A 22,574-nucleotide genomic window follows, 5' to 3' on the forward strand; every position below is an offset into this window, starting at 1 on the left:
CCTGTTCTCGCTGAATTTTATATAATTTTAAAAACTAATAGTTGTTACAGGGTGTATTCTATTTTTCTGACTTATCATTTTTACTTCTGTTGTACTGTGGATACTCTAATGGGTTTTTAACTTACATGCACACACATGTTTCTGTTATAACTTTTAAATTCTTAGCTTTATAAAACTACACTTTTATATTATAAACTCTTCACTATTTTATTAATAGAGCTTCTCACTTACTTAAGGCATATTCTTACTTATAACTATAGAAACACAAGTTGATGGTTTTTTTATGTTTATATTTCATGTCTGTGTCTGTTTCATGTTTCATGTTTAATGTCTTGTATTTTTACATTAATCTAAGTTTTTTTCTGAGGCTGTCGATCAAATCTTTTGGCGCCTGCGGAAGTTTTTGTTTTTCCAATTCCCACACCTGGGCAGAGGAAAACCTTCCCAAGGTGCTGGGGGATTTGTTCCCAAATTCACCCGGAAAACGGGAAGGATTGCAGGGCCCTCCCTGGGGCCTGGTGGCTCAGCGGGGTCTGGAGGGAAGAGGAATTCCCTGGATTTGTGCTCTCACCCTCCGAGTCGCTGCCTCCCCAGCAAGGACGGCTCTCCGCGCATCCTTGGGGCTTTTTGGCAGCAGGAATTGTTCTCCTGCAGGACCCGCTGGGAAAATGACATCCTGATGTGGGGAAAAATAAAAATAAAATTAAAAAAACCCAGCAGGATTTCTCCTGGGCTTCAGGATTGATGTGCTTCTGGAGGAGGAGGAGTTGCGGTGCCAAAAGAATGGGCCAGAATTTGGGATTTAAGGTGCAAAGTCACGTCCTAAGGGACCAGTGGGATAAATCAGGAGCTCTCCGGGTGGGAATGAGGCTGGGAATGAGGGATGGGAGAGCTGGAGGGGTGAGAAGTGCCTGGGAGGCAGCGATCCCAAAGGACCTGCCAGGGAATTCTCACCGGAGCCCGAGGGAGGTTTGTGCCACGGGGCAGATCCCACATTCCTCCCGAGGTCAAAGGAAAAATCAGAATAAAATCACAATAGTCCTGATTGCTCTCAGGACTCCAACAGGATGTTCAAACCCCAAAACATCAGTTTGGGGTGAAAAAAGCTCATTTGGGAAATGGGAAAGGCTGGAGCAGGTCCTGATAGGAAAAACAGGAATCGCACAGTGCAGGGTAAGGGAGGGCCTAAAAATAACATTTATTTTAAATATTTCTAATATTTTATAATATATAATTTTTTTTTAATTCTATTTATCTAAAAAGCAGACTGGAGGGGAGATGTTTCAGTGTTTGTGTGCACTCCCAGGGAACGTGTTCCCTGGGGAAAGTGGGAACTGGGGAAATGGGCTGAAAGCAGCCAGAAATGGGACATCCCAGCCCAGAGGATGTGACAGCAAAGTGTGACTCCAGCACTTTGATCTCCTCTGCTCTCCTTTGTTTGGGTGCTCTGCTCTGTTCTCTGGGGGTTTCGGCCTGAAATTCCTGAAATAATCAGATTTTCCAGCTCTCTCTTTGCAATCTTCCGAAATATTTCACCCTTGTCCTTCTCCTCCTGCTCGGCGTCAGGAATGGAAGGGCTTCATGGACAAGAAGAGGATGATGATGATGATGGTGATGAGCTGGGCTGTATTTTCCTTTTTCCTTTATTTTCCTTTTGTTAAAATCACTCATTTTATCCTCCTCAGTTTTCAGCCTTAAAATCTAAACCAGTGTTTTGAATTCTGATTTTAACTCTTGATTCTTTTATGCTCTGACTGTGCCCAAACAGAACCCTGTGAAAAGAGGGGTTGATTTCAGCCCCCCCAGTTTTATTCTTTATTTTTGCCTTCAAAATTCAGATTTTTTTTTTTTTTCCCCCTTGGAAAGTCATTGTTTGCCTTTCAAATTCAAAATTCAGATTTTTTTTTTTCCCTTGGAAAGTCATTGTTTGCCTTTCGAATTCAAAATTCAGATTTTTTTTCCTTGGAAATCGTTGTTTGGCTTTGCCTGTTGTGGGCAATGGAATGTAGGAATTTTCTGCTCTGCCTTTTTCTCCAAATCCCTCAAGCTGGGCTGAGTTTCTGGGGTTTTTAGCTGCCAAAATTTAAGTTACAGAAGGATTTCTGCGCATTCAGTTCTATAAAAATTAAATTTTTCCCATTTTGTATAATATTTTGCTATCACTGCTCCAATATTTTCCTTGATAAATGGAAAACTGGATAAATTTTCTTCTCATAATCTAAAACCACACAAGGGCAGCCTGGTTAAAAATTTCCATTAAAATATTGGAAGGAGAAATGGACACAAGAAGGATCTTCCTCAATTAAGGTTTTCCTTCTGGGTAATGAATGAAGGGATGAAAACAAGATTTTGGTGCAGTTGTAATTGAAAATATCTGGCTTGGCTTCCCAATTACATCTTGGGGGAAAAATGCATTTTTCACCCACAAGAACTTTCTCCTAGGAATTTCCAGAAAATGCAATTTTCCGTCCTTTGACTTTTTTCTGTAAATACAGTGTGAAAAAATGACATTTTTCTCTGACATTCATTCCAATTTTTTTCCCAGGCCTTCCCACTTTTTTTTCCATTTCTCTCTCTCCCCTCAGATTTAGAGATAGACCCAAAGTTTTAATTTGAATTAATCCCACCAAATGAATGTGCCAGGTATCCACAACTCCCCAAAATGCAGGAAAAAATCATCTGGGAGAAAGGCAGAGGGGGGAAGTTTTCCTGTTCTCGCTGAAATTCAGATTTATTTGGATTATCTGTAACTCTTATTTATGGTTATTTCTTAAATGGCTGGGACTGTATATAAGGAGGTTAAACACATTAAGGTTTCTAAACAGCATCATGAAAACTGTGTGAAAAGCAGATTTTTGTTTTGTTTTTAAAACAAAATCAAGCGAATTAAACAAGATTCTTCCTGTTATTAACAACAAAGGCTGTTTTACAGAGGTTAAATTTGCAAATTTTGAAGTTTCTAACTCCGTGGAGTGACAGTTTTTGTGCTTTCTGCAGCCAGGGCTTTGCCCCAAAGGGAGAAATGAATCCAGAAATTCCAGAATGACATTCCAAGATTACAGCTCTCCCAATCCTTTGCCTCCCTTCTGGCAGGAATTTGCTGCACAAAAGTGATTTTTATTTCCAGGAGCCTGATAACGGCGCGGTCCAAAGCTTCCCTGCCACAAAATCCACATTCCCCACATCCTCAGCCCTTCCCAAACCCCACTTTTGGAAGCTGCTTGGCAAAAATCACAGGGTTGTTTTTCTGTTTTTTGGTTTTTTTGAAGTGTGTTGAAGTCAGTGGAAGAGACAATTTAAATCAGCTGAGAATCTGTCCAGGCTGGGGGGATAAATTTAGGGAAAAGCTTCTCTTTTCTCCTGCTATTTTTTGAGCTGCTGCTCCACTTTCTCCCGGGTTCCTGGTGGAGAAGGGAAGTGTTTGGCACACTTTGGGTTTACAAATATTTCCTGGTGCCCTGTTTTCCTCAGGCAGCAGCTCTGGCTGACTCGGGGAGCTCACACCCCCCAGCTTCTCTGCCTTATCAAAATATTGGCAATATTTTAATCGGCAGCTGCTACCGCCAGGTTTCCCTTCAGGATTGTCCAAGCTGGATCCGTTTGCTGCTCGGGGAAAAGGCTGGGAAATGCATCCCATTGTTTGCTTTGGGAAAAAAAAAAAAAAGGCTTTTCCCATTGTTTTGCTTTGGAAAAAGAAAAAAGGCTTTTCCATTGTTTTGCTTGGGGAAAAAAAAAATAATTTTCTCATTGTTTTGCTTTGGAAAAAAGGCTTTTCCCATTGTTTGCTTTAGGGGAAAAAAAAAAAAGGCTTTTCTCATTGTTTTGCTTTAGGGGAAAAAGGTTTTTCCCATTGTTTTGCTTTGGGGAAAAAAAAGTCTTTTTCTCATTGTTTTTCTTTAGGGAAAAAGGTTTTTCCCATTGTTTTGCTTTGGGGGGAAAAAAGGCTTTTCCCACTGTTTTGCTTTAGGGGAAAAAAGGCTTTTCCCATTGTTTTGCATTAGGAAAAAAAGGTTTTTCCCATTGTTTTGCTTTGGAAAAAAAGGTTTTCCCCCATTATTTTGCTTTGGGAAAAAAAAAAAAAAAAAAAAGGCTTTTCCCATTGTTTTGCTTTGGGAAAAAAGGCTTTTCCTATTTTTAAAGGGGGTGACGTTGTCTGGAAAATCTATTGTTAATTTTAATTTTAAAATTATTTTATTATTATACTTTATTTTGTTAATTTGTTTTAATTTTATATAAAATTCTTTTATGCTGTTAATCGATTAATAATTATTATTAATTATTCTTCATAGAATCCCAGAATTCCAGGCTGGTTTGGGTGGGGAGGGAGCTGAAATCCCATCCAGTTCCACAGGCAGGGTCCAGATGAGATTTAAGGTCTTTTCCACTGTAGAAATGGCACAACTTTTAATGTTAAAAAGTTGCATTTGGAGCTGAATTTACAGTCAAAGCCCCAAAGCTGTTAGAGATGTGTTCAGAAGAATTTGGGATGAAAGACCAAGGTTTCATCAATTTAAGTGATTTATTCTCTGAAGAGTTCCAGGATTTAATCATTGAAAAGACATAACAGAGATATATAAAATATGAACATTTCCATAATAGAGGTAATAGATGATGTGTGTAATAATTAAAATATTAGTTATAATAATATATGGTGATACATTTCAGTGGAGTTTGTTTCCCTGGTCCTGTGGGGTTTATTTCCTGTTTTCATGGAGTTTATTTCCTATTTCTGTGGCATTTATTTCCCTGTTTCTGTGGAGAATATTCCCTGTTTCTCTGGGTTTTCTTTTCCTGGTTTTGTGGGGTTTATTTCCTATTTCTGTGGAGTTTATTTCCTATTTCCTGTTTCTGTGGAGTTTATTTTCGTGCTCCTGTGGAGTTCACTTTCCTGGTTTTGTAGGGTTTATTTCCTATTTCTGAGGAGTTTATTTCCTTATTTCCATGGAGTTTATTCCCTGTTTCTCTGGGGTTTATTTCCTGTTCCTGCGGAGTTTAATTCCTGTTTTTTGGAGTTTGTTTCCCTGTTTTAACGAAGGAAAAGTGACATTTTCTGGCAGTGAAGCAGCAGCAGTGCTCTCAGCACAGCCAGGTTGAAATGCTGTTTTTCAGCCCAGCCTTCCAACAAAAATCACTTTCACCTCTGGTACAAATTGCAGAGATAAAATGGTTGGTATTTTAGATCACAGCAATTAAGGCTATGCTAATTTTTTGATTAGGATCTGATTACCTCAAGAGGCCTCTGAACTGCTGTTGCAATTCATGTTAAATGATTTAATTATTTTTATCCTCTTTTTTTCACTGCACCCCCCCCACCCAGCGTGGTGTTTGGTTCACTTTGGTCTGCCAGGGCTTAAGGAGAAATTCTGCCCTTGGGACAAAGCCCTGCTCCAGTTTTGTTCATGGAAACAAAGGCAAAAATTGATTTATTAACTTTGAACTTGACTAAATCTGAACCTCAAAGCAGGGGACCTGGCTCAAGAGTCCAAACGCTTTCTAGTGGTTTATAAAAAACCACAGCAAATGCATAAATCTCTCTCAAAAAACCACAATTTCTGTTGTATTTAATTTCAACAACTTATGGATATAACATGGGGGATTTTTCCCTGGGCAAATACACAAAAATCTACCAAGATTGTGTTTATTTTTATGTGAAAACAACTGTTGGTGGCTTTTGGGTTCAATGACCTCAGTCAATGTGTCAAGGATGGAATATATTAAAATTTGCATCAGCACCACATTCTTTTTTGCCATCAGAGTAGCAATGCAGCTTCATTTTCATGCCACAGAAACCTGGCTGACGTTTTGCCAGTGAAATCTCATTTTGAGTCTTTCCCCACCTGCTGCAGGTCAATGCACAAACTGACTCAGCTGGAGAGGCTCGACCTGGGCAATAACGAGTTCTCTGAGCTGGTAAGAAATGCTCCGGATTTTAAGGGCAAACCTGGGGGGTTTGGGTGCTCTGTCCATGGGACATTGAACTTTTACTGCAGAGGCTTTGTGGGGTCGTGGCCTTGGGCAAGGGACACGTTTCCCTCCAGCCCAAGCCAGTCTGGGATTCTGCAATTCCAGCAGATGGCAATTTTGGACTCCCTGAGGAGTTTCTGCCCCTAACTCATCCCCAAAATCAGAATGAATCTCCCTGAGATTGAAATCTTTGGGGAATGTTCCCTGTTGTCAGCATAGGAAGTGAGAGGTGCTGTTCCTTGAACAGGATCAGGGATTGCAGTCCTACAAGGGAATAGCTCCTGTAGCTTTAGTTAAAACTGAGATAATTCCACCTCAAACAAGCCCTGAAATGTCACCTGGTGCTACAAAGCTGTAGCAAAGTCTCCACATCTGTTTTATGGAGCAGCTCCCACCCTGTTCCAGGCTGCTCATTTATTCCGTGCAGGAGGAAAGAGAGGATTTAACTCCAATTTTTAATTAAAATCTTCAGCGTGGATAAACAGAGAGAAATTTTCGGAAGAGCTGCTTGGAATTTTAATTGTAGGAATGAAATCCTGCCCGAGTTCAGAGCCTCTCTTCTGGGGGTGGCTTGGGTTTGTGGGGGTTGAAAGGAATTGGACAATATTCCACATATTTCCACGGCAGCCCAGTGATCCCACGAGTGACAGACCAGGAGAGAGGTGATCCCCTCCTCCTGCTAGGGCCAGAATTCCCGAGTTGACTCATTTTTCAGCCAAAATGTAAGAACTGGAATCAAATTCCAGGAGCCAAATGGCCCAAGAGGCCAAGGCACAGTGGGAATGTGCAGGAATGTCTCAGGAAAGGTGGTGCTAGTTTAACTCACACCTGGAAAAAAAGGATTAAAAGGACCTGTTTTCATGGATGCTTAACATCTGATTTGGGTTTCCATAGAAATTCCCTTTTAGAGGAGAAAGGTGGGTGGGTGGTGTGGGAGAGCCTCATTTCCCTGCTGTCCTGGGGCTGTTGTGACTTTCCCACTTTTTGACTTTTTCCCACTTTGTGACTTTTTGGGGCTGGAGAACTCTGTGTCCTTCCTGATGGAGCCACGGCCAGAATGAGCTTCTCTTTATTTATTTTCTCTTCATTTATTTTCTGTTCATTTATTTATCTTCTGCTCTGCTCAGCCACCCTGCTGGGATCAGGGCTCCCAGATCCAGGGAGACCTGTGCTCTCCTGGAATGCCAGTCTGGCTCCCTGAAGGAAGGGAAGAGGCAGCTCCTGTCACTCCAGGAGCAGCAATTCCCAAAGTTTGGCACCTCCCTGGTTCCCTCTGGGGAGTCAAACCTGGGGGAGGAGGAGGAGGAGGAGGAGGAGCAGCTCTGCCAGGTTTGGCTCCAGAGGTCCAGGAGTCTGCAGCGAGGCTTTGGGAGAAATTCAGGAGGGGAGGAAAAGGAAAGGGGATGAGATAGAATGTGGCTTTCTCAGGAATTCCTGTGAGTCTTCCATTCTGACTCGATCCCAGGAAGCTTTTCTGCAGGGAGAGGGTGCTCAGACCCTGGGACAGCTCCTGGAAAGGGACATTTGGACAATTCCCTGAATAATATCCTTTAAGGTTTGGTCAGACTGAGTCGGTCAGGGAGCAGGACTGGGTGGTCAGTGTAAAACCCTTCCAGCTGGGTCCCTCCTGTTCTGTTCCTGTTCCTATTCCTATCCCTATTCTATTCCTGTTGCTATTCTATTCTGTTCTATTTTATTCTATTCTGTCAAATTCCTATCCCTTTTCTGTCCTATTCCTATTCCCATTCCACTCTATTCCAATTGCAGCATCCTATGTGAAAAATGAGAATATTCCTCAAACAGGCCCAAAGCGAAGCATTTCTAACACAGACAAAGGAGTTTTTAATGGCACTTTAATACCAACCCATCCACGAGATCTGGATCATGGTGGGCCATAATGTGGAATATTCCGTGGTGCCCCACAATAATGGGAAATTCCATCATCCTGGGAAATCACAATCCAAGGAATTCCCCATCAAAGTGTGCTCTGCACAGCCCGGGAACAGGCCTTGAAGAAAGGTGTCTGTTAATGAGAGGGATCGAAAAGCAAATTAAAGTTGAGAGGGGAAATTATGATTATCCATAATGACCTCAGCCCATGAACACTCCAGAGGGATAAAGAAACATTAATCAGCACAGGAACAAATAGTATCAAATGCCCATTAATCAGTTCAGGCTGGAAATGAGAAGTGGTTTTAATCATGGGAGGACAGCGGAATTTCAATGGAATTAACAGAGGCAAAATAAATCATCTTTAAAATGCTCACCACTGGTTTTTAATAGGAGCTCATTACGTGGAGATGTGGAAAACAAGGGGTGAGTTCTCCTGTTCATCAGCTTTGTTCTCACCTGCTGAGGCATCAGGAGCTTCTCCCACCATTCCCTGGGCAAGTGGAAAATCAGATTTCCCCTGGGAATGGCAACATTCCAAACCAGAGCACGCGGGATAACTCCAGGTCTCTCTTGGGGTCTGGAGGTCCATTGGCTTCTGCCTGTGTTGGAATCATTCCAGGGCAATTGTTCTGCTTCCAAAAGCTGATTTGGAATGGAATTTTTCACGGAATATTTCCTGGAGCGTTTAATACCGGGTTCTGACAGGCTTTGGAAAAAAAATCTCTACAACCTGAGAGGGCAAAGGCGAATTCCAAGTGCTGGTTTGCTGGGGAAAGTGTTTTATGGGAAAGAAAACACTGCTGAGGAAACCTGGGAATATTTGTGGCCTGGATTTGTAATTCTGGGATTTCACAGCTGTAAGGAGAGAGGAGTGATGTGGGGAATTGCCTTTTTTAGCTCCTCTCACTGATACCCCAAAAAAGAATAAAACAGATGAAAGTTTGATTCTGCAGTTGCAGGTTTTATCATTTTCTCCTGTGCCTTCTGACTCCTGGCTGTGCCAGCTGCAGATGGTAAATCTCCCCAGGACGTGTCCTTTGGCCTCATTTCTTTTGCAAAAGGTTCTTAAATTGTACAAGTTCTGATAAAGAGCAGGAGTGGTTAAATTACATGAAGAGAATGTTCTCTTCTTGTCCTTGAACTCCTGGAAGGCTGGGGTATGAAAAACCAAAGGGAAGTGAAGAGGGAAGCTTTATTTTTTTAAGAAAACATTGATTTTTATTTAACTAAAGATGCATTGCTTTACTTAGCTGCCCATCATTGTTTATTCTTTTCCTCAGCCTGAGGTTCTTGAACAAATCCAGAACCTGAAGGAGTTGTGGATGGACAACAATTCCTTGCAAGTGCTACCTGGGGTATGGACATTTATTTTAGGGAATTATTGGGTGATTTGGTGATTCCCTGTTTGCCTGGCAGGGAACACCTGCCTGTGCATTTCCTTGGGGGGGTGCAGAGAGTCATTAATTAATTAATTCATTCATTCACATAAAAGTTTTGGGATGGTTCAACACAGAAAAGCTCCACCTGCCTGGTGGAAGGTGGGAATTGGGAATATCCCTTGGATCTGTATCCAGATGGAGAAGTACCTCAGCTGCATGCCCAGGAATGCCAAATCCCAGCAGATTTAATGAATTTGGAGCACATTAATTAACCTGGGAGGGTTAATTTTGTTCCTTTGAGGCTGAGCCCTCCCCGGCCCTGCCGAAGGGCACTGAGATAACCCCGGATCAGCTGGATTTGTGTGTTTGTCTCTAATTAACGCTCTAATTAACAGCTCTATCTGCTCAAGTAACTCTGTCTCACGTGCTATTAAGTCTATAGGGAAGTTAAAACAGCTCGTGTACCTGGATGTGTCCAAAAACAGGATCGAGACGGTCGACCTGGACATCTCGGGCTGTGAGGGGCTGGAGGATCTCCTCCTCTCCTCCAACATGCTGCAGCAGCTGCCAGATTCCATAGGTGAGGAAGGATCTGGGATTCCTCTCCCTTTGATAGATTTTTAAATTTTTTTAATATATATTTTTTTTTAAATTTTTGGAATTTAATTTTTTGGAATTTTTGGAAATTTGGGATTTTCTAGTCATGGAGAAAGGCCTGCCATTCAGTCCCAAAGGAGGCAGAAAATGGTGTCTGGACAGTCCCATTTTGTAAAGGCAGGAGCAGAATTCCCTGGCTGGAAGGAACTGGTCCAGCTGGTTTGCTGTTTTTAGGAGAAGAAGCCGAGAAAGGCAGAATTAATTCCATTTAAATGTAAAAATCAGTCTGGGAGTGAGGATGGGATTGCTGCTCACTCACAGTAGGAAAAGGGAATAAAAAGGAAATAATTCAAACTGTGAATTTTTATTTTGTCTGTTTTACATACATGGAATTCCTGGATTATTCAGGATCACATCCCTCTGTCCCTTGGGATATTTCTTCTCAGTCCTGAGCCCTTTTCCCTTTCCCTTTGAACACGGAACTATAAGATTCCTCGATTTTAAATCAATTTACTCAGATTCCAACAAAGATTGCTAACTAAAGCTTCTAATTATTGACATTCTTACTGGGTGTCTTCTCCTCCTATTTTCCATCTTGTTCTTCTACATCTCCCCATCAATCCCAGGATTTTTGTTCCCCCAGACTGGTTTTTAGAGGGCATTTAGCAGGAATAAATCCATTTGGAATGATGCTCCCTAAAATCCAGAGCAGAGCTGTTCAGGGCTGCACACCATTGCTCATGGGATTCCAGGAGATCTCCATGGGAGCTGTTTATCCATCATTTCTTCCTGCAGGATTGTTGAAGAGACTGACAACCCTGAAAGTGGATGACAACCAGCTCACCATCCTGCCCAACGCCATTGGAAAGTGAGTCCAACTTCCATCATTTTTAATTAAAATACCTTTCCCCTTCTGCTCAAGGAGTGTGGGCTTTCAAATAGAAAATAAGACAAATATACTTTGAATTATGAAATAACTTCCAACCCCCAGGTTGTGACATTGAAATTTGGAGCACTACTTTTAGTCCTGGGGATTTTTCAGTGCAAGGGGGAAGAAGGTAAAATACATCCAGTTTTCCAAGAGGAAAACCAAAGGTTTGGGTGTGAATCAATTTGGATGAGCAGAGAAGGGAAAGCAGAAGAATTTGGGGGAAATCCATCTGTTTCCATGGCAACAGCCAGGGCTTGGAGCTCACAAGGATCTGGCTGTGGCCTCACAGGGATGGAGAGTTCCTAAAATATGACAGAAACCTCTGTGGGAAAGCCAGGAGGATTCCAGGGGCTGGGATCATGGGAAGCTCTCTGGTGTGGGGTCTCACATGGCTCTGCCTCCTTCTGCTGAGGGGCTGCAGCTTGGTGGCTTCCAAAATCCTCCAGAATGATCCCATCCCACCCCTGCCAGGGCAGGGACACCTCCCACCATCCCAGGCTGATCCACACCCTGGCCCTGGCCTGTTTCAATGAGAATTTAGCTTTTTGTGATGCCATTTGGGAAAAATAATCCCTGTTTGTGACCTGTTCCAGCTGCAGCCAGTGAAAGCCCAGGCTGGCTCATCCTTGGAGTGTTTTGTGTTTATGGGATTTTTATGGGGAGCATTAAAAGCTGGTGATGGGAATCACTGAAGGGCAAATCTTTGCTCTCCAAATCTCTGTGGAGCAGCAAGTTCTCCTCCAAGTGAAAGCTCAGGAGGCTCCAAGATCTCCTGGATGCTGCAGAAAGATGGATTTAAATCCAGCTTCAGCAATTTTGGGAGTCGGGTTCTAAAACCCTTTAAACCTTTTATTTTTTATTATTGTTGAAGGGGAATTCCCTGTTTTAGCCCAGCATCTCTTCAGTGTTTGCCACGGAGCCTTATTTCCATTTCCAAAGGCACAGCCACTGCTCCGAAGTGGAATTGCAGAGCAGCTGGGATCACCTGGGCTCTCCACCTTGTGCTGGAGCCCCTGGCTGTGCTTTTCCAGTGAAAAATTCCCTCTCCTCTATCGAGGGCAGAGTGTCCCACATCACAGGGAACTCAGCTCTCTGCCTCATCCCTTTGGATGGGTTCCTGCCAGGAAATTTCCTCCGAAATTCCAGTGGTGGAACCCCCCCAGAGGCTGTCCCCGTCCCCCAGGGATGGGCAGTGTGGAGGGGGAACATTCCCTCTGGGATTGCTCCGTGAGAGCACTCCGTGCTGGCTTCATGCTCTGCTGGGCAGTTCCACCCTCGTTTTTTGGGATTTCTCTGCAAAGGACCAGTCTGTGGTGGCTCAACCAAACATTCCACACAAAACCAGGGATGCCCGTGAATTCCCTGGTGCAGCAGAGGGCTGGAGATGTTCCCCGTGGGATCTGGGGGGTGGGAAGGTGCCTGGGGGAATTTGGGACCCCCAGCTGGGCCTGGGGCAGTGTCTGGGGCACGGGTCCAGCCTGTGCCAGAGCAGATCTGTATTCCCAGGTTTGAGCAGGATCTGGAGTGGAAGAACCAGAGGGAATGGAGCTGGAAGAGCTGAGATCAGTGATTAGGATGAGGACAGGGGGGCACAGCTGAAGCTGTGGCTGCCCCATCCCTGGAAGTGTCCCAGGCTTCCCAGGAAAGCAATTACAGGGAAGTTCTGCAGGTTCCCTGGGAGGGACAGCAATCCCTGCTTTCATTTGGCAGCAAATCTGAAGGCGGAAAGATCTTTTCAATTAAGAAACTGAAATAAAGGTGAATTAGATACAGAGTGAAGACCCAGTCCTGCAGCTGAGACTCCTGTGAATCCTACAGAACAAGGTCTGTGGAAGGCGTGGTCAGAGCTAAACCTCTTAACAGATCCTCCAAAATATTTGTGGAAAAAACAGAGAATCCCCTGACAAGTCCCTAAGGCAGTGGTCAGGGAGATGGGAAATAATTGGCTGTTACTTAACCTTACTCTGATTAAAGTATTTGAGAGTAAGAGGTGGAAGGTGAGGAGCAAAGGGGGCAGAGGAGCTGGCTGCTGGCACTTGTGGTGCTCACACAGCTTTCACTTGAAGGATTTTAATGTGCAGTCTTGTTTTAGAAGATTAGGAAATTCTTCTTCAGAATATTTTAATGTATGTCTATAACCTGTGTATTTAATGTGTATATTTGTATATCTCACTCTGTAATGTGCAGGACATCCATATATTCCCATTGGAATATATTCCCACTCCCCCTCAGTGGTGTCTGGTGACCCAGACCCCAGACTTCAACCCTTAAACCTGTCACTTGGGTTAGCAAACATTAAATTCTTGCTTCCATGACCTTGCTGGCCCTGATCTCTGTCTGAAGTCCTTGGAATCCACGTTCTTCAATATCCTCAATATCCCAGAAAATCTGAACGGTAGCATGGGAAAACCAAGCAGCCAAATCCCATTGTTATAGACTCCTGCCAGGGAAATCATGGAATGATTTGGGTTGGGATGGACCTCAAAGACCTTCCACTGTCCCAGGCTGCTCCAGCCTGGCCTGGGACGCTGCCAGGGATCCAGGGCAGCCCCAGCAGATCTCCCCTGGGTGTTCCCTCTCAGGGCTGGTGGAGCCTGGAGCTGGTGAAGCTCCCGGAGGTTTGGGGGCTGTTAATTGGGTGATGCAGACCCTGCAGGGCCACTAACGAGGGGTTTCCCATTCCAGCCTGTCCCTGCTGGAGGAATTTGACTGCAGCTGCAACGAGCTGGAGTCGCTGCCCTCCACCATCGGGTACCTGCACAACCTGCGCACCCTGGCCGTGGACGAGAACTTCCTCCCGGAGCTGCCCAGAGAAGTGAGAGCTGCTCCATGCCCCATTCCAGGCTGGGATGTCCTGGGGAGCCAGTCATCCATCCCTGAGATGTCCTGTGGGAGCCACCATCCCATTATCCCATTATCCCATCCCATCCCTGGGATGTCCTGTGGGATCCAGGATCCATCCGATCCCTGGGATGTCTCATGGGAACCAGAATCCCATTATCCCATCGCATCCCATGCATCCCATCCCATCCCATCCATCCCATCCCATCCCATTATCCCATCCCATTATCCCATCCCATCCCATCCCTGTGAGGAACCCCAGGTGTTCCCTGAGGTTCCTGCCAGCAGGAAAATGTCGTTTTCTGGTTGAATTTTGGATTTCCTGCCTTTTGTGACTTTCAGTAAAACTCAATTTAGCCACCTCCCGACATGAAAAGTGATGACAAACATTCCCAAATTTGGGGTTCCATCATTTGGGCTTTTCCATTCCCGCAGATTGGGAGCTGTAAGAACGTGACTGTGATGTCCCTGCGCTCCAACAAGCTGGAATTTCTGCCTGATGAGATTGGCCAGATGCAGAAGCTGAGGGTGTTAAATCTGAGTGATAACAGGTACAGTTCACAGCACTTTTTTTAGCCAATTTAAGAATTATTTTTTTTAATTTAAACTTTTCCTTTGACGTCTTTGTAAAGATACATTTCTCTGAAATATATTTTAAAATTAAAAATATATTCAGAATTCTAGTTTTAAAAGAGCATCACTATCATTTAATTTATTTAAGCTTTAAGGAAAGAAGCTTGGGGTTTTTTTCTTAATCTTTGTGGTTTGGTCTCAGCTCCTTTGACATCCAAGGGAAAACTTCAAGAGAATCCCCCTCTTTCTGTTCCTAAAAGGGCTGAGAGAACCCCCCCTTCCAGTTCCTAAAACCGCTGAGTGAATTCCCCATTCCCATTCTTAAGGAGCTGAGTGAATTCCCCTTTTCTGTCCTAAAAGAGCTGAGAGAATCCCCCCTTTCTGTCTGTACTTCTGGGGTCACTCCCACAGAAGTCAGAAGAGCTCCTCAGACCTCACCACCCATCCCCACAAATTCCATTCCCTGTGTCATTCCCTCCTCCTGGGCCGGAATTAGGATTTAGTCAGGGTGTTTGCACATGTGTTGCTACAGATGAAGAATTTTTCCTGCACTGTACAATTTAAAAGTAAAAAAAAAATGTGTTAGAAAAAGAGGCTGGGGCTTGGCTTGGCTGGAAATGTTCAAAGCCCAGCAATGATTTTGGGTGCTCCCTGTCTTTGATCCCGAATTTGAGGTTTTTCCTTTCAAAGTCATTAAAATCAGACCTTGTTCGATGTTTAAAAGTTTCATCTGGGGGTCTTGGCAAAGCAAATGAAAAATGCAGAGTTCTGTGATTCGGTTGGCAATGGAACTGGAAAACCAGCATGGAATGGTCTTGTCCCACATGATTCCAAGGGCTGTGGCCAGTTCTTCTCCCTCGGATTCCCAGCTCTCCACCCGAGTTCCCTGGAGCATCCCAGTGCCCTCCCAGAGACCCCTTTCAGTCTAGTCCTGATTTTTGTGTTCTGTTCTGAGGTGACCAGAAACGTGGGAATCACTTCTGTGGGATGCAGTCTGGCACGAGAGGGCTCTTCCTCCTGGTTTTTTCCAGATCTCATCCAGGATTTGGTTTTTCCAGTGCTCCTTTGGTCACTCCCAAAATCTGGGAGAGCCTCAGTCCATGGCTGGGCCAGGCTGGTTGGGAAAGAGCAGGGTTAGGTGGGAAATGGGGAAGGAATTCTTGGATGTGAGGGTAGGGAGGCCCTGGAATGGAATTCCCAGATTTGCTGTGGCTGCTCCATCCCTGGGAGTGTCCAAGGCCAGGCTGGAGCAGCCTGGGATCATGGAAGGTGTCAGTGGGATGGGATGGGATAGTGGGATAATGGGATAATGGGATAATGGGATAATGGGATAATGGGATAATGGAATGGGATGGGATGGGATGGGATTTGGGGTCTCTCCCAACCCAAACCACCCTGGATTCCATGATTCTATAGAAACAGCCTTTTCAGAAGGAGTTATGGCAAAAACTTCAATGAAGATTCCACAAATATCCTGCCATCCATTCCCATTCCCACTCCCAGATCCCTTTCAGGAAACTGTGTTTAAATGTCTCATTAAAATGCTGGGCTGTTTTTTCCCTGCTCCATTTAGTGTTGTCATTTAGGTTCACTATGAATATTTATATTATTTCAATCTTTAGTCTGACATTCCAACAAAAATGAATTTTCCATCATCTTGGAATATTTCTGTTCCAAACCTCCAGTGCCCAATAAAGGGAGCTCAGTGAGTGACTCTGAGGTTCCTCTAAACCTCCCTGGGACCAAGTTTTTTTTCTTTTTTCTGTCTTATATGTGTAATTTTATTACACTTTAACCAAAGGAAAATATGAGTCTCTCCTCAGTACCAAAGGATGTGGTGTCAGCAGTTCTGCTTTCCAAACAGAACCCTTAATGTGGAATATTAATCAGATTAATAATAGTAATAATAATAATAGGAGCAATAGGAATAACAATAACAGGAACATTGATAAAATATTGCATTTTAGTAAAATTTATTTTAAAAGCAGTGAAATTTTAGCTATTCCAGTGTGACAAACATGCTGCCTACAAATCTTTAAATAAATTACTTTGGAAATGAAGGATTCACCTTGTCCCAATATTCTCCTTTACAGACTGAAGAATTTGCCCTTCACTTTTACCAAACTGAAAGAACTGGCAGCCTTGTGGCTTTCTGACAACCAGGTAATGCCTTTCAATATTCCCATTTTCCTTAGGAAAGGGGCTGTCAATGAACCTTGTCACTCAATACAAGATTTAGAAGAATTTTGGAAGGGTTTGCTCCCAGCCCAGCTGTAGATTTCCATATCCAGCCATAAATCCTGCTGGGTGTCATTTTTTGCCATGGAAAAATCACTTTTGCAGGATTTATTTTACCAGGATCAGCTTCTGCCTCCTTACCAAAGTAGTAAATAAAGGGCAAAAGTAGCACGGGAGTATTTTTGAAGTAGAAATTCAAGATGTTCGTTCCCAAACTCGTTATTATCCTGTTCCCACCCTTTGCTCCATCTGCTCCTCTACCCTTGGCTTCCTCTTCCTTTTTCCCACCCATTCTCCCATCCCTGCACATTTGAAACTCCACTGCAGTCAGGCAGAGTTCAAACAAGTCAAAGCTGCACGAGGACTCTGGGTCTTGCTTTGGAGAAAACTCATTTCTGTGCCTTTGAAATCTGAGGGGGCCCTTCTTTGTTCCAGGACTCTGGTTTATAGCAGATATTCTTTGGGATTCTATTTTAAACCAAATTATGCAACAGGAACCCTGAGAAATGCAACGGTTCCAGCAGCAGCTGAGCCCTAAAATAAGTCTGAAATGTACATTTAGTTTTAGAGCCGAGCCAAAAATGTGAAATCTGAAAGGGGGCGGGGGGTAATAGGGAATTATGATTAAATTTTAATGTGTTAAATGAGGATTCTTGGGGTTTTGCATCTAAAAATTTGCATTTTAAAAAATAACATTGCCTGGCTGTGCAGCCCAGGCACAGAACACCCCCAGCCCTTTAAATATATGACATTTCCCAGCATTTTGACTTTCCTGTGGCACAGCAAGGATTGATTTCCACCCTCTGGGCTGTGACAGTCACTCCTGGATCAGAGTGACTTTGGGTAGAGCAAAGCAGTGATCAAACATCCCAGCTGCAGTGAAACCCAGCAGGAACTCCCAGGGAATGCTCCTTGGGAATTCTGCTGTGCCCTGCACCAGGTTTACTCCCAGGTGAACTGCCAGCCACCAGGAATTTACTCCTCATCGTTAATTAACTCTTCGTTAGGCCTGGCTTAAAACGCATCCCAAGGGGTGTTTAAGAGTGCAGTGCCAGGTCTGCTCCCCGATCCTTTCCCCTTGGAGCAGCAGGCAGTTCTCCCCATGTCCTGTTCTGCTGGGAATGCCAGGAACCGCAGGGAAGGCGCAGCAGGCTCTGCTCTCCTCCCGCCCACGGGGAGCTGAGTTCCTGCAGAGCTGCAGCCAGCCTGGTGCTCCTGAGTTAATGCATGTGGTCCCATTCTGGTGGTGGGGTTATTGTTATTATTGTTGTTATTGTTGCTATTTATTATTATTATTATTATTATCATTATCATTATCATTATTATCATTATCACTATCATTATTATTTTCTTACATTGTTATTATTCCATTATTATTTTTATTGTTATTGTTATTATCGTTATTATTGTTGCTATTGTTATTATTGTTGTTATTATTATCATTATCCTGTTGTTATTATTATTATCATCATCATCATTATCCCATTATTATTATTGTTGTTATTGTTATTATTATCATCATTATCCCGTTGTTATTATTGTTGTTGTTATTGTTGTTGTTATTTTTGTTGTTGTTATTATCCCATTATTATTGTTGTTGTTTTTGGTTTTATTATTATTGTTATTATTGTTGTTGTCATTGTTATCCTGTTGTTGTTATTATTATTGTTGTTATTATTGTTAATATTGTTGTTGTTATTGTTATTATTGTTGTTATTGTTATTATTATTGTTGTTGTTTTTGTTATTATCCCATTGTTGTTGTTATTTTTGTTGTTGTTGTTGTTATTGTTGTTGTTATTGATGTTATTGTTCTTATTGTTGTTATTGATGTTATTGATGTGATTGTTGTTGTTGTTATTGATCTTGATGTTATTGATGTTATTGTTGTTGCTCTTGATGTTATTGATGTTATTGATGTTATTGTTCTTATTGTTGTTATTGATGTTATTGATGTGATTGTTGTTGTTGTTGTTATTGATCTTGATAATATTGATGTTATTGTTGTTATTGTTGTTGTTGTTATTGATGTTATTGTTGTTATTGATGTTGTTGATGTTATTGATGTTACTGTTGTTATTGTTGCTGTTGTTGCTGTTATTGATGTTATTGCCATTATTGCCATTCTCATCCGTGTGCTCCCATCCCGCAGTCCAAGGCCCTGATCCCGCTGCAGACCGAGGCGCACCCCGAGACCAAGCAGCGAGTGCTCACCAACTACATGTTCCCGCAGCAGCCCCGCAGCGACGAAGGTACAGCCGCGCTCCCCTGCTCCCCGACATGCCAAACACCAGGACATCCCTGCTCTGGAACACACGGGGGGTGTCCCCAGGCTGCCAGACCGACATTTCTGATTGACACTGTCAGATTGACACTGCCACACTGACATCTCTGATTGACACTTTCAGATTGACACTGCCACACTGACATCTCTGATTGACACTGTCACACTGACATTTCTGATTGACACTGTCAGATTGACACTGCCACACTGACATCTCTGATTGACACTTTCAGATTGACACTGCCACACTGACATCTCTGATTGACACTGTCACACTGACATTTCTGATTGACACTGTCAGATTGACACTGCCACACTGACATCTCTGATTGACGCTGTCACACTGACATTTCTGATTGACACTTTCACACTTTCACACTGACATTTCTGATTGACACTTTCAGATTTACAATGCCACATTGACATCTCTGATTGACACTTTCACACTGACATTTCTGATTGACAGTTTCAGATTCACACTGTCATACTGACATTTCTGATTGACACTTTCAGATTTACACTTTCACACTGACATCTCTGATTGACACTTTCAGATTTAGGCTGTCATACTGACATTTCTGATTGACGCTTTCAGATTTCCACTTTCACACTGACATTTCTCATTGACACTTTCAAATTTACACTTTCACACTGACATGTTCTGATTTACACTTTCAGATTCATTCTTTCAGACTGATATTTTCTGATTGACATTTTCTAATTTACATTTTCACACTGACATTTTCTGATTCACATTTTCACATTGACATTTTCTGATTTACAGTTCCACACTGACATTCCCTGATTTACACTTTCAGATGTCAAAACTTTCAGATTTACACTTTCAGACTGATATTTTCTGATTTACAATTTCAATGCACACCTTCACCCTGACATTCCCTGATTTACATTTTCACACTGACATTTTCTGATTCACAGTTTCATACTGACATTTTCGGATTCACATTTTCACATTGACATTTTCAGATTCACACTTTCAGACTGACATTCCCTGATTTACATTTTCACACTGACATTTTCTGATTCACAGTTTCATACTGACATTTTCGGATTCACATTTTCACATTGACATTTTCAGATTCACACTTTCAGACTGACATTCCCTGATTTACATTTTCAGACTGACATTTTCTGATTTACAATTTCAGAATCATACTTTAAGACTGACATTCTCTGATTTACACATTCAGCCTGACATTCTCCGATTCACATTTTCACACTGACATTCTCTGATTTACAATTTCAGACTGACATTCCCTGATTTACATTTTCAGACTGACATTTTCTGATTTACAATTTCAGAATCATACTTTCAGACTGACATTCTCTGATTTACACTTTCAGACTGACATTTTCAGATTTACAATTTCAGACTGACATTCTCTGATTCAGATTTTCACACTGACATTCTCTGATTTCCATACTTTCAGACTAATATTTTCTGATTTACAATTTCAGACTGACATTCTCCGATTTACCCTTTCCCCCTGACGTTTCCTGAGCCCCTTTTGCTTTCAGACAGGCTTTGCAGGAGCAGTCTGAGCCCAGCTCTGGTGTGCAGGAATTGCTGGCTCCGGGCAGGAGCTGGGAATGTCCAGCTCCATGCTGTGGGAGCTCAGGGCTCCCAAACTCGGCTGGATTGAGGCTTTGCTCCTCCCACAGCTCCACTAAATTCACATTTTCACTCTGCCCCTCTGCTCCAAGCCCTGCTGGTGCTTCCCCCCTCCTCTCATCCTACTTTTATTCACAACCCTGGAACGGTTTCTCATTCTCCCTTCAGTTTCCAAACAATCACCCGGGTGACCAACCAGGAAAATCCGTTTGGATCATTCCCACCTCCCTTTCCAATTCCCTGCAGATTTCCAGTCGGACAGTGACAGTTTCAACCCCACTCTCTGGGAGGAGCAGAGGCAGCAGAGGATGACTGTGGCCTTTGAGTTCGAGGACAAGAAGGAAGAGGAGGAGAATCCAGGGAAAGTCAAGGTGAGTACTGCTGGATCTGCTCTGGGATTCACTTATTGTGGGCAGGGTTCAATATGCAGGCCTTGAATTGAGCTGGGTTTGGGTTTGAGTGTCACATTCCTGCTCTGTCCCAAAGGGAATTGAGACAGAATAGCTGCCCAACTTTTTTATTTACAGATTATATTTATTTACAGATTATATTTATTTACATATTATATCATACTATATTTTATTATAAATTATATTATATTATATATTATTTTATTATATTTATATTATATTCTTCATATACTATTCTATTTATATATTTATAATTATAAATTATCATTATAAATTATTATTATATTTATATATTAATATAATATTGTAATTATATAATTTAAATTATATTATTTCTACATAATTACCACCCAACCACTGCTTTTTCAGGAATATTTGAATCCCACAGGGAATCCCATATTCCTCTCAAAGCAGAAGTCAACGAGGGCTTTGCAGCCTCGTGGAATGTGCAGTGGAGAGGGCATCACCTGTGAAAAATGGAGTTCAAAGCACGAATTTCCTCCCCCAGTTTGGTGAAATTAATGTTATTGCAGAGCTCTCCATCAATCCCTCAATCAGCTGCATTGTCAGGAGGATATTTTCAAACCTGTCAGCCTTTACATGCCATGGAAATCTCTCCTTCTTGAATAATATCAAGGAATTATCCCACACTTCAACCCTGCAGATTTCTAACTGTGGTAGAACACCCAGGGTAAAATGTAGGGTCAGAGATAAAATCATCTGAGGAGATTTAAATCAGATTTTACTTCTCAAATTAACAGTTCTCTTGTCAATAGCATTTTAACACCCCACTGAAAACTTGGTGGAAATTCTTAATTTTTCTTTCCAATATTTTTCCCAGTTGGGAATTTCTCTCCAGCTCCTGTGCCCAGAGCTAATGGATTCTTCTGCTTTAGTGAAACAGAAAATTAATCCAAAAGCAGCCTTCACGTCACAATAAATAGATTAAAGTGGAATTTTACCCTGGATGAATTGCAGGTTTGTGGGTCACGCATGGAAAACAGCATCTGGGAAAGTTTTCTGTTGTTCCACAACTTTTATCAGAATTTTCCCTGGCGGTGACATGGCTGGGGGTTTCAACATGAACATTTTTAGCAGTTCCACCAGAGCTTTAAGGGATAAATTTAAACAAATATAAATTCTCAACAGGCAGTAACCAACACTGCAGCATTTCCTAACAGCAGAAGAAGTTTCCACTTTTCATCTCTCATCAAACAACTTTCAGCCAGAGAGATGTTAAAATAGATTTGATAATTGGGATTGTTCAATAGTTGTTTTTTTTTTCCATCAAGGATTTTGAACTCTGAAAATTCTCTCTTAGGGGTCAGGCTGCTTTTGATGTAGCCCTGGAAAGGGATTGGCAGGGAATACAGATTTCCTCTGGGATGGGGAATGTGGATCCAAGGGAAAGATCCGCGTCCCACTGCTGTCCTCCACCAGAGCTGCAGGAGCTTGGCTGTTGGATGTTAACACTCCCAGGGAGGTGAAACCCCTGCTGCAATCCCAGTTTGGGGTTGTCTGTCTCGTCCCAGCCTCCAGTCCCTCCTCCCTGCTGGAGTTGCTGAGGATTTGCTCTGTGCCTTGCCCTCAAGCCATGGCCTGAGCTCTGGGAGACACCAAGCGCCTCATTAGGCCACCCCTGAACACAATTCCCTTCAGCCAGAATTGAAGCAGAGCTTTTAGTGCTGCTTTCCAGACTTGATCTGTCTTTTTCTGTTGGAATTCTTTATTAAAAGTGACATCCCACTCACAGATTTTAACATTTTCTGTTCTACCCCGTGACATTTATTCTCTCCTGGTTCGGATCTGCATGCCAGCCCTTGACACAGTTT

At 42.7% G+C, this 22,574-nt stretch overlaps 1 protein-coding gene across 1 annotated transcript in view; it reads left to right on the plus strand.

Annotated features, from left to right (window-relative positions):
- LRRC7 (leucine rich repeat containing 7) overlaps positions 1–22,574 on the plus strand; it is a 53,256-nt gene that overhangs the window by 10,959 nt on the left and 19,723 nt on the right. The window contains exons 6-14 of the mRNA XM_041470462.1: positions 5,847–5,910; positions 9,138–9,212; positions 9,672–9,816; positions 10,629–10,701; positions 13,450–13,579; positions 14,041–14,156; positions 16,272–16,341; positions 18,568–18,667; positions 20,579–20,697. Coding sequence (XP_041326396.1) covers positions 5,847–5,910; positions 9,138–9,212; positions 9,672–9,816; positions 10,629–10,701; positions 13,450–13,579; positions 14,041–14,156; positions 16,272–16,341; positions 18,568–18,667; positions 20,579–20,697 — 892 coding nt within the window. The remainder of the gene's footprint in view (positions 1–5,846; positions 5,911–9,137; positions 9,213–9,671; positions 9,817–10,628; positions 10,702–13,449; positions 13,580–14,040; positions 14,157–16,271; positions 16,342–18,567; positions 18,668–20,578; positions 20,698–22,574) is intronic.

Source organism: Pyrgilauda ruficollis, unplaced genomic scaffold, assembly GCF_017590135.1.
Source record: "Pyrgilauda ruficollis isolate IOZ18807 unplaced genomic scaffold, ASM1759013v1 scaffold246, whole genome shotgun sequence".
Lineage (NCBI taxonomy): Eukaryota > Metazoa > Chordata > Aves > Passeriformes > Passeridae > Pyrgilauda > Pyrgilauda ruficollis.